The following is an 18407-nucleotide window of genomic DNA, read 5'->3' as shown; positions in this document are numbered from 1 at the left end:
CTAAAAACTGGAGGTATATGGAGTGGAGACATTAAACTATTGAGGCTTTGGACTCAGCACACCAAGTTGGGTCTTTAGTAGGGGTAGTGTGAGGTCAAAAGTCAAAGTTCAAGTTAACATTTTTATACTGTGTGGTGAAGTACCAGCTTCTTCCCTTGATCTATCTCCAGGGGTCCTACAGTATAGTATAAAAGTAGCTTCAGACTGGAGCTAAAATAATCTCTGGAAAATCTAAATGGCCTGAGAAAAAAGGTCTGTAAGTATTAATATATGGGGGATCCCAGTGAAAAGCAGGATGGCCATCCATCAAAAAGCCATTTATAAACAAAGTTTGTTTTTGAGCTTTAAATGAGAATACCAACTTTTATTCAACATAGTGTTGGAGGTCCTAGCCACAGCCATCAGACAAGAAAAAGAAATAGAAGGAATCCAAATTAGAAAGGAAGAACTAAAACTGTCACTGTTTGCAGATGACATGATCCTATACATAGAAAATCCTAAAGATACTACCAGAAAACTACTGGCACTCATCAATGAATTTGGTTAAGTTTTAGGATACAAAATTAATATACAGAAATATGTTGCATTTCTATACAATAACAATGAACTATCAGAAAGAGAAATTAAGGAAACAGTTCCATTTACCATTGCATCAAAAAGAATAAGGTAAGCTAGGAATAAAGCCACCTAAGGAGGTAAAAGACCTGTAATCAGAAAACTGGAAGACACTGATGAAAGTAACTGAAGGTGACACAAACAGATTAAAAGATGTACCATGTTCTTAGATTGGAAGAATTAATATTGTTAAAATGACCATAATTTCCCAAGGCAATCTACAGATTCAGTGCAATCCCTATCAAAATACCAATGGCATTTTTCACAGAACTAGAACAAAAAAATCTTAAAATTTGTATGGAAACATAAAAGATGCCCAATAGCCAAAACAATCTTGAGAAAGAATGGAGCTGGAGGAATCATGCTCCCTGACTTCAGACTATGCAGCAAAGCTACAGTAATCAAAACAGTTTGGTCCTGGCACAAAAACAGACACATAGCTCAATAGAACAGAATAGAGAGCCCAGAAATAAACCCACACACTTACGGTCAATAAATCTACAACAAAGGAGGCAAGAATTTACAATGGAGAAAAGACAGTCTCTTCAATAAGTGATGCTGGGAAAACTGGACAGCTACATGTAAAAGAAGGAAATTAGAACATTCGCTAACACCATATACAAAAACTAAAGATGGATTAAAGACATAAGTGTAAGACCAGAAACCATAAATTCCCTAGGAGAAAACTTAGGCAGAGCACTCTTTGACATAAATCATAGCAATATGTTTTTAGATTTGTCTCCTCAAACAAAGGAAGTAAAACAAAAATATACAAATGGGACCTTATTAAACTTAAAATCTTTTGCACAGCGAAGGAGCCATCAACAAAATGAAAAGACAACGTACTGAATGGGAGAAAACATTTGCAAATGCTATGACTGATAAGGGGTTAATATCCAACATATATAAATGACTCGCAGCTCAACATCAAAAAAACAAACAAGCTGGGACTTCCCAGGCAGTCCAGTGGTTAAGACTCCATGCTTCCACTGCAGGGGGCATGCATTCAATCTCTGGTTAAGGAACTAAGATCCTGCATGCCATGTGGTGTGGCCCCCACAAAACAAAACAAAACAAAACAAAAAAACAAGCCAATTAAAAACTGGGCAGAAGTCCTGAATAGACATTTTTCCAAAGGGGACATGCAGATGACCAATAGGCATGTGAAAAGATTCTCAGTATCGCTAATCATCAGGGAAATGCAAGTCAAAACCACAGTGAGGTAACACCTCACACCTGTCAGAATGACTGTTGTCAAAAAGAACACAAATAACAAGTGTTGGTGAGGATGCGGAGAAAAGGGAACCCTCATACACTGTTGAGAATGTAAATTGGTGCAGCCTCTGTGGAAAACAGTATGGAGTTTTCTCCAAAAACTAAAAATAGAACTGCCATATTACCCATCAGTCCCTCTGCTGGGTATATATCCAAAAAAAAAAAAAAAAAACACTAATTCAAAAAGATACATGCACCTCATTGTTCATAGCGGCATTATTTACAGTTGCCAAGATATGGAAGCAACCTAAGTGTCCATCAACAGATGAATGGATAAAGAAAATGTGGTGTATATATGTAATGGAATACTACTGAAGCATAAAAAAATGCAGTTTTGCTGTTTACAGCCTCATGGATGGACTTGAAGAGCATTATGCTAAGTGAAAGAAGTCAGGCAGAGAAAGACAAATACTGTATGATATCACTTATATGTGGAATCTAAAAAAGTACAGCAAACTAGCGAATATCACAAAAAAGCAGACTCACAGATAAAGAGAACAAACTAGTGGTTACCAGTGGGGAGAGGGCAGCGGAGAGGGGCAATATAGGGGTAGGGAATTAAGAGATACAAACTATTAGGTATAAAATAATCTACAACGTTATATTATACAACAGAGGGAATATAGTCAATATTTTATAATAACTATAAATGAAGTATAACCTTTAAAAAATAAAACTAAATAAAAAATACAAAAAACTAGTGAATATAACAAAAAAGAAACAGACTCAGAGATATAGTCAACAAACTAGCAGTTATCAGTGGGGAGAGGGAAAGTGGAAGGGCAATATAGGGGTAGGGGATTATGAGGTACAAACTGTTATGTATAAAATAAGCTATAAGGGGACTTCCCTGGCAGTCCTGTGGTTAAGACTCTGCACTTCCACTGCAGAGGGACGTAGGTTCGATCCCTGATTGGGGAACTAGGATCCTGCATGTAGTGCGATGCGGTGGGGGGCAGGGGGGGGAAGCTATAAGGATATATTGTACAACATAGGGAATGTAGTCGATATTTTATAATAATTATAAATAGAACATAATCTTTAAAGATTGTGAATCACTGTATTTTACACCTGTAACATACGGTATTGTATGTCATCTATACTTCAATTAAAAGAAAATGTTGACAGACTCTAGGTCCATCCACCTCATTACAAATCTTTTTATGGCTGAGTAATATTCCATTGTATATATGTGCCACATCTTCCTTATCCATTCATCCGATGATGGACACTAAGGTTGTTTCCAGCTCCGGGCTATTGTAAATAGAGCTGCAATGAACATTTTGGTACATGACTCTTTTTGAATTATGGTTTTCTCAGGGTATATGCCCAGTAGTGGGATTGCTGGGTCATATGGTTAGTTCTATTTGTAGTTTTTTAAGGAACCTCCATACTGTTCTCCATAGTGGCTGTACCAATTCACATTCCCACCAGCAGTGCAAGAGTGTTCCCTTTTCTCCACACCCTCTCCAGCATTTATTGTTTCTAGATTTTTTGATGATGGCCATTCTGACTGTTGTGAGATGATATCTCATTGTAGTTTTGATTTGCATTTCTCTAATGATTAATGATGTTGAGCATTCTTTCATGTGTTTGTTGGGAGTCTGTATATCTTCTTTGGAGAAATGTCTATTTAGGTCTTCCACCCATTTTTGGATTGGGTTGTTTGTTTTTTGTTATTGAGCTGCATGAGCTGCTTATAAATTTTGGAGATTAATCCTTTGTCAGTTGCTTCATTTGCAAATATTTTCTCCCATTCTGAGGGTTGTCTTTTGGTCTTGTTTATAGTTTCCTTTGCTGTGCAAAAGCTTTGAAGTTTCATTAGGTCCCATTTGTTTATTTTTGTTTTTATTTCCATTTCTCTAGGAGGTGGGTCAAAAAGGATCTTGCTGTGATTTATGTCACAGAGTGTTCTGCCTATGTTTTCCTCTAAGAGTTTGATAGTTTCTGACCTTACATTGAGGTCTTTAATCCATTTTGAGCTTATTTTTGTGTATGGTGTTAGGGAGTGATCTAATCTCATACTTTTACATGTACCTGTCCAGTTTTCCCAGCACCACTTATTGAAGAGGCTGTCCTTTCTGAAGTAAGTCAGAAAGAGAAAGACAAAAACTGTATGCTAACACATATATATGGAATTTAAGAAGAAAAAAAAAATGTCATGAAGAACCTAGGGGTAAGACAAGAATAAAGACACAGACCTACTAGAGAATGGACTTGAGGATATGGGGAGGGGGAAGGGTAAGCTGTGACAAAGCGAGAGAGTGGCATGGACATATATACACTACCAAACGTAAAATAGATAGCTAGTGAGAAGCATAGTGGGAAGCAGCCGCATAGCACAGGGAGATCAGCTTGGTGCTTTGTGACCACCTGGAGGGGTGGGATAGGGACGGTGGGAGGGAGGGAGACGCAAGAGGGAAGAGATATGGGAACATATGTATATGTATAACTGATTCACTTTGTTATAAAGCAGAAACTAACACACCATTGTAAAGCAATTATACTCCAATAAAGATGTAAAGAAAGAAATGAACTTTAAAAAAATAAAAATAAATGGTTTTGGACTTATAAAAAAAAAAAAAGGAAAGAAAATGTTGAATGGCCAGCCTATGATCATTGACATTTGTGAAATGCCTCCAAATGGAAAGGTGGAAACCCAAAACAATTTATGAAGGTGAATCTTAAGAAAATAGAGGCAATTCAGGGAACAAAGAGAATTTAATAAAATAATATCTTCCTAATTTGATTAACTCTACTTTATCAAGTTTTATTTTAAGGCAGCAGTCCTCAACCTTTTTGGCACCAGGGACCAGTTTCGTGGAAGACAATTTTTCCACAGACCGGGGTTGGGGGTGGGATGGTAATGTGAGCATTGGGGAGCAATGGAGGGTGGCAGTGAAGGAAGCTTCACTTGCTCACCCACTGCTCACCTCCTGCTGTGCAGTTCCTCTCCGCGGCCCAGGGATTGGGGACCCCTGTTTTAAGGTCTGTACTCAAATATAAGAAATACTTGCCCAACTTAAGGTCACAAAGAGTTTCTTTCATTTTTTTTTTTAGAAATTTTAATATTTTAGGTTTCACGTTTAGATCTATGATCCATTTTAGAATAACGTTTGCATGTGGAATGAGTTACTGATAAAGGTTCTTTTTTCTTTCACGTGGATACTAATTATTCTAGCACAAATTGTTGAATAAACTATCTTTTTCTTTTGAATTTCCTTTGCATATGTGTTGAAAATTAATTGATCATATATGTGTGGATCTATTTCTAGACTCTCCATTTGTTCTCCATCCTATGTGGTGGATATATCTTTTCCTTTGTTCTGTATTTCTGTCTTTAGGCCAATACTGTGTTGGTTTGTTTACTGAAGCTTTGTAATGTCTTGAAATTAAGTAGTATGAGTTCTCTAACTTTGTTTTTACCAAAATTGTTTCATATTTTCATATAAATTAGAGTTGGCTTGTCATTCTATCCCATAAAGAAGCTTACTGGAATTTTGACTGAGATTGCCCTGAATCTATAGTTCAAATTGAGGAGAAGAGACATATTGAGTCTCAGTCCAGATCCATGAGCACTATATGGTCTCTGCATTTACTTAGGCCTCCGTTTATTTGTTATTTACAAAATTTATCTCACTAATGTTTTGTAATTCACTATATCAACAGACTAAAAAAGAAAAAAAGCATTTTATCATTTCAATAAATTCAGAAAGAATTAAGTGACAAAATTCCATATTAATTCATGATTCAAAAAAAGACTTTATAAATTGTGATAGAAGTGTGCAAGCCATGAGGGACTTCCCTGTCATTCCAGTGGTTAAGACTCTGCACTTCCACTGCAGGGGGCACAGGTTCGATCCCTGGTCGGGGAACTAAGATTCTGCGTGCCGCAAGGTGCGTGCAAAAAAAAAAGAAAAAAGATGTGTGCAGGTCTTATATATGTTTGTCAGATTCATCCCTTTAGTATTTCATATTTTTGGTGCTATTAAAATGGTATTCTTTTTTAAAATTTCAATTATTTATTGCTGGTACATTCAAATACAATTAATATTTATATGTCAATCTTGTATCTAGTGAGCATGATAAACTCCTTTATTCTAGTAGCTTTTTTGTAGATTATGTAGAATTTTCTTTTATATTTAATTAATTAATGTATTTATTAATTTTTTAATTTATTTGGCCGCATGGGGTCTTTAGTTGTGGCAGGCAAACTCTAGTTGCGGCATACTTGTGGGATCTAGACCAGGGATCGAACCCAGGACCCCTGTGTTGGGAGCACAGAGTCTTCACCACTGGAACACCAGGGAAGTCCTCTGTAAGATTTTCTACATAGCTAGTCATGTCATCTGAGAACAAAGGCAGTTTTACTTGTTTCTTTCCATCTGGATGCTTTTTATCTCTTTTTCTTGGCTTATTGTACTGTCCTAGAATATTTAGTAATGTATTGAATAAAAGTGGGGAAAATGAACATTTTTGCCTTGTTCCTGATCTTAGTGGATAGCATTCACTCTTTGACCATTAAGTGTGATGTTAGCAGTAGGTTTTTCATAGATGCCATTAATAAAGTTGAGAAAATTACCTTTTATTAGAATTTATGAAGAATTTCTCAAATCATGAATTAATATTGAATTTTGTCACTTATTTCTTTTTTTTTTTAAAGAAAACATTTTTAATCTTACAGTACAGTACCTTGAAAAGTACAGTAGTACAGTACAACATCTGGCATACAGGGGCTGACATCGAGTGAACAGGCAAGAAGAGTTACTGACTGGAGGAGGGGAAGGAGGTGGGAGATGGTAGAGCTGAAGGATCGTCAGGAATAGGAGACGGAGGGCAGCTGCAATTTCACTCATGACTGACATTGATGGAACGCATGTTCTCATCTTTGAAAGTTTGCAGCTTGAAGGTTCATACGTAGGGGACTTACTGTAATCAGTTTATGTCGTGTCCTCGGGCTATGTCATTTTTTTTTTTTGACATCTTTATTGGGGTATAATTGCTTTACAATGGTGTGTTAGTTTCTGCTTTATAACAAAGTGAATCAGTTGTACATATACATATATTCCCATATCTCTTGCCTCTTGCGTTTCCCTCCCTCCCACCGTCCCTATCCCACCCCTCTAGGTGCTCACAAAGCACCGAGCTGATCTCCCCGTGCTATGCGGCTGCTTCCCACTAGCTATCTACCTTACGTTTGGTAGTGTATATATGCCCATGCCTCTCTCTCGCTTTGTCACAGCTCCCCCTTCCCCCTCCCCATATCCTCAAGTCCATTCTCTAGTAGGTCTGTGTCTTTATTCCTTGTCACTTATTTCTAAATTCACTGATTTCAACTATTAACTTGATTCCTAAGATAAACCCCACATTGCTATAATGTATTAATCTTTTTTATTTATTGATGGATTTAATTTGCTAAAATTTTATTAAGAGTTTTGTGTCTATGTTTTTGAGAGATATTGGTCTGTGGTTTTCGTTTTTGGTGACATCTTTTTCAGGCTTTGGTATCAGGGTAATACTAAGCTCATAGAATGATTTCAGAAGTATTCTCTCTTCAAAAGAGCTTGTATGGAATCAGTATTATTTATTCCTTAAATGTTTCTTAGAATTTATAGGTGAAGTTGTCTGAGGTTAGAAATTTTTTGGTGGGAAAATGTTAAACTATATATTCAGTTTCTTTATGGCTAGTCAGGTTATCTTTCTCTGAATGAACCTTGGTAGTTTGTGACTTTGAAAGAGTTTGTCTCATCTAGTTTGTCAAATTTATTGACAGAAAATTGTTCATAGTATTCCTCCATTACTATTTTAATGTTTGTAGCAGCGCCCCCTCTCTTATTCCTGATGTTGGTAATTTGTGTTCTTTTTTTCTCCTTTAATTAGTCTGGGTAATTGATCTTCTCAAAGAATTAGCTTTGGGTTTCATTGATTTTTCCCTGTTTTTCTTTTTGTTTTTCTATTTCATTGATTTAAAACTTTTACCATTATATTTTGTTCAGCTTACCTTTGGTTTTATTTGCTCTTTTTCTAGTTTCTTGTGGTGGAAGCTAAGGTCATTAATTTGAGAGCTTTCTTTTTTCTAATACAGGCTTTTAATGGTGTAAATTTTTATCTGAGTACTTCTTTTGCTTTATTCCAGAAAATTTAACCTTTTCATTTTCAGACAGTTCATAGTAATTTCTTATTTTCCTGCTGATTGCATCTTTGACCCATGGATTATTTAGAAGTGTGTTTTTAGTATCCAAATATTTGCACATTTTTCCAGGTACCTTTCTATGATTGATTATTTTTTTTGAACTTTTTAAAAGTTTTATTGGTACAGTTATTATAGTGAATTGCAATTTATATACTGAACTATTTTTTTCTTTTCTTTTTTTTTAAGTATGGGCTCTGACACTTTTTATTTTTATTTGTGAAATCTCAGGCAAGTTACCTAGCTCTTTTTTTTTCATACATCTTTATTGGAGTATAATTGCTTCACAATGTTGTATTTGTTAGTTTCTGCCTTACAACAAAGTGAATCAGTTGTATGCACACACATATCCCCATATTCCCTCCCTCTTGAGCCTCCCTTCCACCCTCTCTATCCCACCCCTCTAGGTGGTCAAAGAGCACCAAGCTGATCTCCCCGTGCTATGCAGCAGCTTCCCACCAGCCATCCATTTTACATTTGGTAGTGTATGTGTGTCAATGCAACTCTCTCACTACATCCCAGCCTCCCCTTTCCCTCTGTGTCCTCAAGTCCATTCTCAATGTCTGCATCTTTATTCCTGCCCTACCACTAGGTTCATCATTTTTCTAGATTCTATATATATATGCATTAGCATACGGTATTAGTTTTTCTCTTTCTGACTTACTTCACTGTGTGTGACAGACTCTAGGTGCATCCACCTCACTACAAATAACTTGATTAGTAATTTAACTTAATTCCATTATTGGATCATAGTTAATGTAATATCATTATGGTTGCATTAAAATGTACATATTTGATTTTTCTTTCGTATTTGTCCTACATTTTCTCTGTTCCTATTCTCCTCTCTTCCCACTTTCTTGGATTAATTGTGTATTTTTCAAAATAAATGCATTTTATTTACATTATTAGCTTATTAGGTATATCTCTTCATTTTTTTTTCATGGTTGCTCTAGGGTTTATAATATACAATTTTATATTATTACAGATTTAGAATTATAAGAAGCTAATGGAAACGCTTAATATCAGGAGAATGGAACACTAGTTAATGTGTTCTAGAAACAAAAGGATACTAGAAAAAGTTTAGCTTATTGTAATCCCCTATAGCCACACAGTCTTCTTATATGTTCCTCAGATACCTCATACTTCTGCCTCAGGGCCTTTGTACGTAAAATTCCCTTTGCCTAGAACATTCTTTTGCTAGATGGTGACATGACTTATCTTTTGCTGTCTTTCTCTGTTGCTAAACTGTTAGTTAACCTGATCAGAAAGGTCTTTCCATATCATACTACCTACCTAAAAGAGCCATCCCTGCTCCTCATTTCTATACTCTCGTTTTGACCTATTTTTACTTTATGGTATTTATCCCTTTCTGGAGTTACAAGTTTGTTTCTTTGTTTGGATTCGCCTCTTTGTTCTGTTCATCTTTGCATCCCTGACTCCTTCATCAATGCCTGGTGGTCAACAACTGATCAATAAGTATTTGTTGAATGAGTGATATTCATTTGTGTCTGTTTTGTATAGTCTCCTTAGAAAAGAGACCTAATCTGCCTGGTTACTGAAAATTCACCATTAAATTGCCTTTCAGTATGAAATTAGAAATTATTGCTCAGAACCCCTTACATTTTTTAACTTAACAATGAAATATTACAAAGAACTTAGTACCTGCTGTATAATTTCCCTTTTAAAGATTTTTTGCTAGGCTTTTTTTTGCTGTTGATTTCTGAATATATATCCTAGTATGTAAATTTCACTCTCATTCAGAAATATCACTATTTACAGGAGTAAAGACTAAGCAATTAATTTTAATTATTTTGTTCTAGTTCCAAAAATTGAGGCATGATCTTGAATTGGCACTATCTACTATTCAGTCAAAGAATGAAAAGTTAAAGGAAGACTTAGAAAGGTATATTTGTATTATAATTACTACTAATCATTGATATATATTGAATTGGCATTATGTTTTATTTGAATACTGTTTTGTTTTTCCATGTTTAAAGGGAGCAAAAATGGTTGGATGAACAGCAACAGATATTGGAATCTCTTAATGTACTACACAATGATTTGAAACAGCAGGTTGTGACATTTTCTGAATCAAGGTATTGATTTTGTGTTCTAGGTTTTCATAATAGGAAAAATTATTTCCTTTTTTATGTTATATGAAATACATAGATGAAAAGAAGGTAAATTTTACCAGAAATTGTGAGTCTTACCCTGACTTTTGCCAATTGTTAAGTTACCTAATCTTTTATGAATAATTTGACTTTTAGTTTTCCTACATGTTAAATAGAGACTATTTATCTCATAAAGCTAGTTATTTTGAGCTATGAAGTTTGAACAAAGTTTTTGATTAATTTTATGAGTAACCAGTTATATATACTTAAGTATTTTATCAGCAAATTAATTCTCTTAAATTTAAAAAAATCTTTTAGAATCTTTAATGAGCTGAAAACGAAAATGCGTGATATAAAAGAATATAAGGAGAAACTCTTGGTTACCTTGGGTGAATTTCTAGAAGACCATTTTCCTCTGCCTGATAGAAATGTTAAAAAGAAAAAGGTAAGTTTTAGAGAAGACATTCATGTAGATATTCACATATGAAATTGTTTTAGATAGGTTCACAGGTAAATTTTCTGATAAATTTTTATGTTAAATATACACTTCAAAGACATACACAAATAGGTACATGCACAGAAATATTCCATCATCACCTTATAATAATTAAAAATTAGAAGCAACCTAGTTATGTAATAAAATAAGATTAAATACATTTTTTTACATTGTATTCATATTGATGGAAAAATGCAGCTTTTAAAAATGTATTGAACACTATCAAAAGAGTTTATGAAATCTCACAAATTATTGATTGTTAGAAGATAAAACACAGATGATTAAATTGTGTGAGTCTAATTTGTACCAAAGAACGTAATAGTGCTTATGCCTGGGGCTAAGATTGTAGGTAAGATTTGTTTTTGTTTTCATTGTTTTTCAAATTTTCTATGATAAACATATGTAACTTTTAAAATCAGAAGGTACCTGTAGTTAAGGTAAGTTATTGACTATTTTAATAACAGTTATGATGGAATAAACCTTTTTCACAAAAGCAAATATTTCATCGAGTGACAGAAGGTTGGGAACAAGCACTTTAATTCCTTTTTTAAAAATAGTATAGGTATAGGGCTTCCCTGGTGGCGCAGTGGTTGAGAGTCTGCCTGCCGATGCAGTGGACACGGGTTCGTACCCCAGTCCGGGAAGATCCCACATGCTGTGGAGCAGCTGGGCCCGTGAGCTATGGCCGCTGAGCCTGTGCATCCGGAGCCTGTGCTCCGCAACGGGAGAGGCCACAACAGTGAGAGGCCCACGTACCGCAAAAAAAAAAAAAAAAATAGTATAGGTATAAATAAATAGAACTTGTGGAAGTGGAATAGGCATTGAAACTGGGACCAGAACAATCTTTCTAAAAATAAACATATTTAACAATTTATTTAATCATGTATTTTAAAATATACATATTTAAATCATTTTTCAACATAAAACTTTTGATGCCTCCCTCTGGGATGAAGTCTATAAACTCCGTAGAGGAATGAATTTATATTCTGGACTTTGTCTATCTCTTTAGCCTCCTTTTCAGCCATTCTTTATTCATCTCTTGCATGAGTCCATTCAACAATAGTACTACAGTTCCAACAGATATGCAATGACCTGTCACTTTTTTGTGCCTTACACATTCTATTCCCTCTGGTTATGAAACAATTCCTATCTGGTGAAAATAGTAAATTCTTTCTTAAAGCAACTCAAACATCATCTTTTGTGTGATGCATTGAATGAAGTTTTGGTGTCATTTTATTAGCATTTATTACATGATTTTGTAGTAACCATTTATTTCTCTTTCTCTGTTGACCCACCACGCTCTGTGAGCTCCTTGGTTTGTTTAATTCATCTTTGTGTCTGTACTGTCTTGCATACCTATTGTAGTACCTTCTGAGTTCATATTTCTTGAATGACTGTGAGCATACTAGGAAAAGGAGAAAAAAGTTTGTTTTCTTATAATCTGCGTTTATTTATTCTTCCCTGTCTTCTTTGTAATTATCAGTAGGCTTTACATTTGTTATGGACAATTTCTCCCATTCTGTCCATTGTTATTTATGCCCCTTAGTCATTTGTGAAATTGTTAACGGCCTTCTGTTAATGATTTCAGTAAATTCATGATCCCTTACCTCTTAATGATCATAATCTTAAAATAACTTAATGATTTATTTTCTGATTCCAGTCTTTTTTTCAACTTTTTTTTTTTAACCTATTAAGGTTCTCCACTATTAGAACCAGAGGTTTGAGACACTCCTAAACAAAAGCATTGATTACCAGAAGCCACCATGAGTTTATTCAGTCATATTGGATAAGCTCACTTTTTTTAAATGAAGTATATGAACTGTTGATACATATTACAAACTGATAGGTTACTCTCTCTCCCTCTCTCTCTCTCTCTCTCTGTCAAGCAATAATAATGGATGTATCAGTGGGCTCAAGCTGCCATAGCAAAATACCAAAGAATAGGTGGCTTAAACAAAATAAATTTATTTTGTCATAGTTTTGGAGGCCAAATTCCAAGATCAAGGTGCCATCAGAGTTTTATTTAAAATAAATAAATTGTGTTATTTATTTTAACTTTGGTAGTTTCATTGCATTTATATTCTGTTCTGATACCATCATTCATGTATACATTTAGTCTTTATTGTACATTACGTTGGATTCAATCCTTATCATCTTTTACCATTCATTTTTGAGTTTTTAAGTTTAATCCATTGTTTGATATGATGGGTTTGTTTGACAAGTAATTTGTTCAAGAAGAATTCCTGGGTGTTTTATTTTTTGAATTCTTAAATGCTGAACATATTTTGCTGTATACTTAAACGCTTATCTTAGGCAGAGATTTTAAAAGTCACAAGACTTGGTAAGGGGTTTCTCCATTCTTCTCAGATTGAATGTGCTGTGGAGAAGTCTGAGGCCAGCCTGTAGATGTCTTGCTGCTTCTGACTATTTGCCTGAAGGATTCTTTATCTCTGAACTTCAGTAACTTAACAGGGATATGTCACAATGTTGATCATTCAATATCAGTTTTGCTTTGAAGATGATGCATTGTTTCCAGGGGCAGATTTAGGTCACATTGCATTTCATGGCAATTTTATTTTATTATATTTTACATTGTTTATCATATCCTTATGTTGAAACTTTTTTTTTTGTTTTCTTTCATTATATTTTTCTTCTGCATTTTCTTTGATTGTCTCAAACCTTTATATTTTAATCTGTGCCTTGCTGCTTATTTCTTTAATATATTTGTATTTCTATAAAACCTTAGGAGGACTCCATTGCTAATCTTTGATTATTGTCAGGAAGGTACTAGATGTCACAATAGTAGGAGACCTTGTAGTTAATTGAATGTCTGAACTCAAAAGCTGCTGATTAGCTTTAGTATTATCCTAGAAGATTTCCCTTAGAACCTTATCCTATGGAACATTTTTAACAGTAATTTGGATAAAGAGGTAGAGGACATAGTCATCAAAGTTTACAAATGATATGAAATTGAGAGAGGACTAGATAGTAAACTTATTGGATGACAGAATTAGAACTGTATTTTTTAACTGGCCAAGATAAAATAGGACGGTCCAAATAAAATAGGACGATATTTAGTGGAGGTACATAGAATATCTTTCTTGAGTTTAAAACATTGAAGAACGAAGGAGACATATCTTAGCTATATACAATGAAGGCAACTTTTGGCACTTTAGATGATAGTGTTCTCAGATAGAGGTCAGCAGGGCAGAATAGATGTCCAAAAGCTAATGCAATCTTAAACTTATTGAATAGAATTCCAGCTTCTACACGTATGGAAGTGAGTCTTCCATTTCATCTTCGGTTTTCTAATCACAGCTATATCATTGTGGAGACTGGATTTTTTTAAAAAGGTAAATTAGAACACATTTAGAGAACAACCATGCTATTGAGAGGCTGCAAGTCTATGAGAAATAATTGAAGAAACTCATGATGATTAATATGGAGAAGGCAGGGAGCTCATAATAGCTGTCTTCAGATATTTGAGAACTCTAGGGTGGAATTGGAATGAGATTTATTCTCTGTCATTCCAAGAAAAAAAGAACTAGTGAGTTGAGTTAATATTAGGAACTGTCAAGAACTATAGAAAGATGAACAAACCTCCCTGGGAAGCAAGTTTCCTGTCCCGAAGCTGTATCAATACAGTCTGGAATGTCATTTGTTTGGGATATTTTGATTGGGAAGGTTCAAACATTAGATTTTCATTTATATGAATATATATAATATGTGTAATATAATTTATCCATTTATATAAATTTATAATTTATCTCCATATTTAGAGATAGGTAGATAGATAGATAGGTGGATACTCTGAATTGTATCTTCTAGTAATTGCAGAAGATTTCCCTGTCTAAGAGGTTGTTCCAACTATTTTTGTGAACCTTACTGTTTAGTACAGCAGGTTGTTTTCTTTCAGAATGCTTTTTAAATCATCTCATTATAAATGTTTGGTTTTAGTATATCTTGTACCACTGCAATTGAGGAATATTAATTTTTGAAATTTTGTAATAAATACAGTGTAATATTCTGCCATTAGAATTGAAATGTTAATTCTTTGTTATTCACACTTCTCTCAAAGAAAAACATTCAAGAATCAACTGCACAGCTGATAACACTGCATGAAATGTTAGAGGTAAGTGTTTTGTGTAGTTGTTTTGTCTTGAAGATATCTCTTCACTAGTGATTTGTGAACAATTATACATAGGCTTGAAAAAGAAAAAAATGCTGCTTTAGTTCTTAAGGTATACACCAAACTTTATTATATATATTAATTTATCTTAGTATAAAATTAGTTTCTATGTAGTAAGAAAATATTATTTTTTAGAAGAAGATGAAACTGAAGTCTTACTCTTAATCGTGTTCCCGATTATTACTTTAAGAAAAATTTTATGATGTTGTTTAGTATCTACACAGTAAAAGCCTATGCTGTTACATTGATGTAATCTTTAGTTGGCCAGTCTGTATTCTATCTAAAATACACAATTGAGTTTAAGGATTCTTTCCACAAAGTTGCAGAACTTCATTCACAGATTTTCCTTAAATAACATCAGTTTCTTTTTTCATAATGTAAGGACTCATTACACCTTTTTCTGCCTGACATTTGCTTTTTATTTTATTTACAAATATCTCTGACCTTTAAAAAAAAGAAGTTTTTGAACTTCAGCCAAATTACCGACTATATTAAATACTTAAATCTTTATATGATGACCTATTGCAGATTGGGTGGAGAGGAAGGTAGTCTATGAAGAGCTATTTAACAATTAATGTGATTTTTTAAAGTCATTGGTAAGTTTAGAATAAAGTGATTTCAGAAAACTTGTTTCACATTGTAATTTTATGCATTGGATGCTAAAGTCTCTATGTATCTAGCTAAATGGTTTTGGTGCCTCAGGATATCTTAATATAGAATATTATTACTTTGGAAAGCAAAATACAATTATTTTTTAGATTGTGATTAGAATCTTTTAACATATTCCTATTTAGTCCAGTTTATACCGAAACTACTGTTTCTCATGGATGACTTGACTTTTTTTAAATAAAAGTTGTTATATATGTGGCAAATATTGACAGTTGTTAACTGGGAAATACATGTGTAATTTTTGAATAGCGCACTATGAGATACCATGTAAAACTTAGATTTAGAAACTATTTTTGTCTCCAAGGCTTGTATTATCAATAATAAATATAAACAGAATTTAAACTGCAGTTCAGTGAAGAATAAACCAATATACATGTTCATGTTAAAGTAGAATTTTTAGCATTTAATTATTTCTGGCATCTATTAGAAGTTTGATTAATATAACTGAAGTTAGAAATGAAAAGAAAAATTTTAAATTATATTAAAATAAGCAGTTGCTCTAAAATGGGAATAATATTTAATTATTTTATTATCATACCTAAAAGAAATGAGACCAAGAGCTTTTTTCTCCAGGATGTGGTTCTGAAGTAGCTAAAGTTAGGGAGTTCCCTGGTGGCCCGGTGGTTATGATTCTGAGCTTTCACTGCCACGGCCCACATTCAATCCCTGGTTGAGGAACTGAGATCCCACAAGCCACATGTTGCAGCTAAAAAAAAAAAAAAAAAGAAATAGCTAAAGTTAATGGCAGATGAAATTATTTCAAGAATTGAGATGTAAAAAAAAAAAAAAGAATTGAAATGTTGATATTATTATGAAATGTGATTGAGATGAGAGCTTTATAGTTTTGATTTTATTTCTATGGTACTTTATATTTGTATAAATTGTATTTTTCCTTTTCTGTGTTTCTTAATATAATATATTTAAAGCTTTGGCTTGGCAATTCAGAGATACGGAGTCTAATCCATGATCTGTTACTAATTATGTGCCCCTTGAGGAATCTTTTAACCCTTCTGGATTCTGGTTTTGTAATTTGTAAAGGCACTGTGTGGGAGCTGAGGAGGTAGAGTAATAATTGATACATATTTAACATTTATCAGTATGTTTCATAAAACATTAGTGTTTGAAGAATTTTAAATGTGTGTTTCTTAAAAAAACTTTTTTAATGCCAGTGGATCTGGGATATACAGGTGATTCTGAGTGCACATTGGCAGTCTTTCTCCAGCTTATATAACCATAGAACCCTGTTTCTCCACACTAAGAGCATCCTTAGGGAGACCAATTCCATGGAATGTAGTTTGGGAAATGTTAGTCTTATATAATTTACTGCAGATACTCAAAACGTCCCAATTTGTGGTTGTAACCCCTCAATATCCCTAGTGAAGAAATCAAAGATATTTAAGATAATTTGAAGGAAATGATGATGATAGAATTGTTGTTTCAAAGATTTATCAGATGAATAGGTGTTTTTTGGGGGAAGAGTAGCATTGGTGATTTCTCTTTCCCCCAAATATTAAGATATGTATGCTGTTTTTGAACTTTTTGAGTATTTAAGTTTTTTATTTTTAAGAAATGGTTATAACCAATCTTGTAACATAAGCAAATTATTAATCCTAAGAGAAGTGAGAGAATTGTAAGTGCCTTTTAACTAGTTTTTAGGAATTTTAAAAGTTAAGGTGCAAAGATTCATTTTAAAGCTATTTCCATTCACTAATGTTTGTTTTTTTAAAAAAGAAAATCAACTATTTAAGTTAATACATAGAAATTATGATATAAACAATTAAAGAGAAAAGACATTAACATTCCTTGGTAAGAAACTTCATTAATGTTTTATTATAGCTGTATCAATTTTTTTCCAAGTAAGGTATATTTTGAATGATTTTTTTTCTAGATTCTTTTAAATAGATTATTTGATGTTCCACATGACCCATATGTCAAAATTAGTGATTCTTTTTGGCCACCTTATATTGAGCTGCTCCTGCGTAATGGAATTGCCTTGAGACATCCAGAAGATCCAACCCGAATAAGATTAGAAGCCTTCCATCAGTAAAAAGGTGGTCTTTTTTTCACACGTACTTAAAGAATCTTGTCATTCAAGGATAATGGAAACACTGAGAATTACTTGGATAAGGAACATTATTTGCAAATCAAAGCACATAGTCCATCTTCCTTTTGTGCTTAAAATGACTCATGCTGCCATCCACTATTCATTTAAAAATGGTCCTTTCGCAGTCAGTCATTGCTTTGGTATTTTCAACTGGGTGGACAAGAATGCAAGTGAAAAATATTCTAGACTTAATTATTACAAAACTTTAAATATACCTTACTTCTGCAATATTCTTTGGAAAATTCGTTGTTAATTTATGATATTGATAATGTAATATTTTTCTTTTAAAATTTATGACAGTTTCTTTTATGCATTTGATTTCCATTTGGTGCTTACATCATTTAAATTTACAAATTGTAATGGAAAGGCCATTTAATTTGCAGGAGGTTTAAAAATTGACTTAGTATCTTAATGTAGAAGGAAGCATAATTTAAAAGCATTTAGTAAATCTGTTCCATGTATAATGCCATATTCTAGATTTGTTAAAAATTTGAATGTTAAAAAAACTAATGGATAAAGGTAGCATGAAAACTATATTTTAATGTGTATTATATTATAAGTGATGATATATATTAAATCATTCTTGATTCTGTTAATTATTACTAACAATACTGTGTTCATAAAATTTTGTTAATCCTCTGTGACTTTCCTGTAAATAAAATTCTCATTTAAAAACTCTAGCTTTTTTGGGGATGTGGCATGATATTTTAATAAACTAAATAGACTTTTTCATAGGTAGATAAATGATGATATTATAG

The 18407-nt window shown here is 33.3% G+C and overlaps 1 protein-coding gene across 2 annotated transcripts in view; it reads left to right on the top strand.

Annotated features, from left to right (window-relative positions):
• Window positions 1–18166, top strand: part of CENPK (centromere protein K) — a 39794-nt gene extending 21628 nt beyond the window's left edge. For both annotated transcript variants that reach the window (XM_030844345.2, XM_060295427.1), the window contains 5 exons: window positions 9901–9983; window positions 10078–10176; window positions 10510–10636; window positions 14766–14819; window positions 17434–18166. In XM_030844345.2, coding sequence (XP_030700205.1) covers window positions 9901–9983; window positions 10078–10176; window positions 10510–10636; window positions 14766–14819; window positions 17434–17592 — 522 coding nt within the window. In that variant the 3' untranslated portion in view covers window positions 17593–18166. The remainder of the gene's footprint in view (window positions 1–9900; window positions 9984–10077; window positions 10177–10509; window positions 10637–14765; window positions 14820–17433) is intronic.
• The last annotated feature ends 241 nt before the right edge of the window (window positions 18167–18407 follow it).

The sequence above is a fragment of the Globicephala melas genome, chromosome 3 (assembly GCF_963455315.2).
Source record: "Globicephala melas chromosome 3, mGloMel1.2, whole genome shotgun sequence".
In the NCBI taxonomy this organism is placed as follows: domain Eukaryota; kingdom Metazoa; phylum Chordata; class Mammalia; order Artiodactyla; family Delphinidae; genus Globicephala; species Globicephala melas.
The sequence above is the reverse complement of the archived record's forward strand: the minus strand, read 5'-3'. Positions and strand labels throughout refer to the sequence as shown.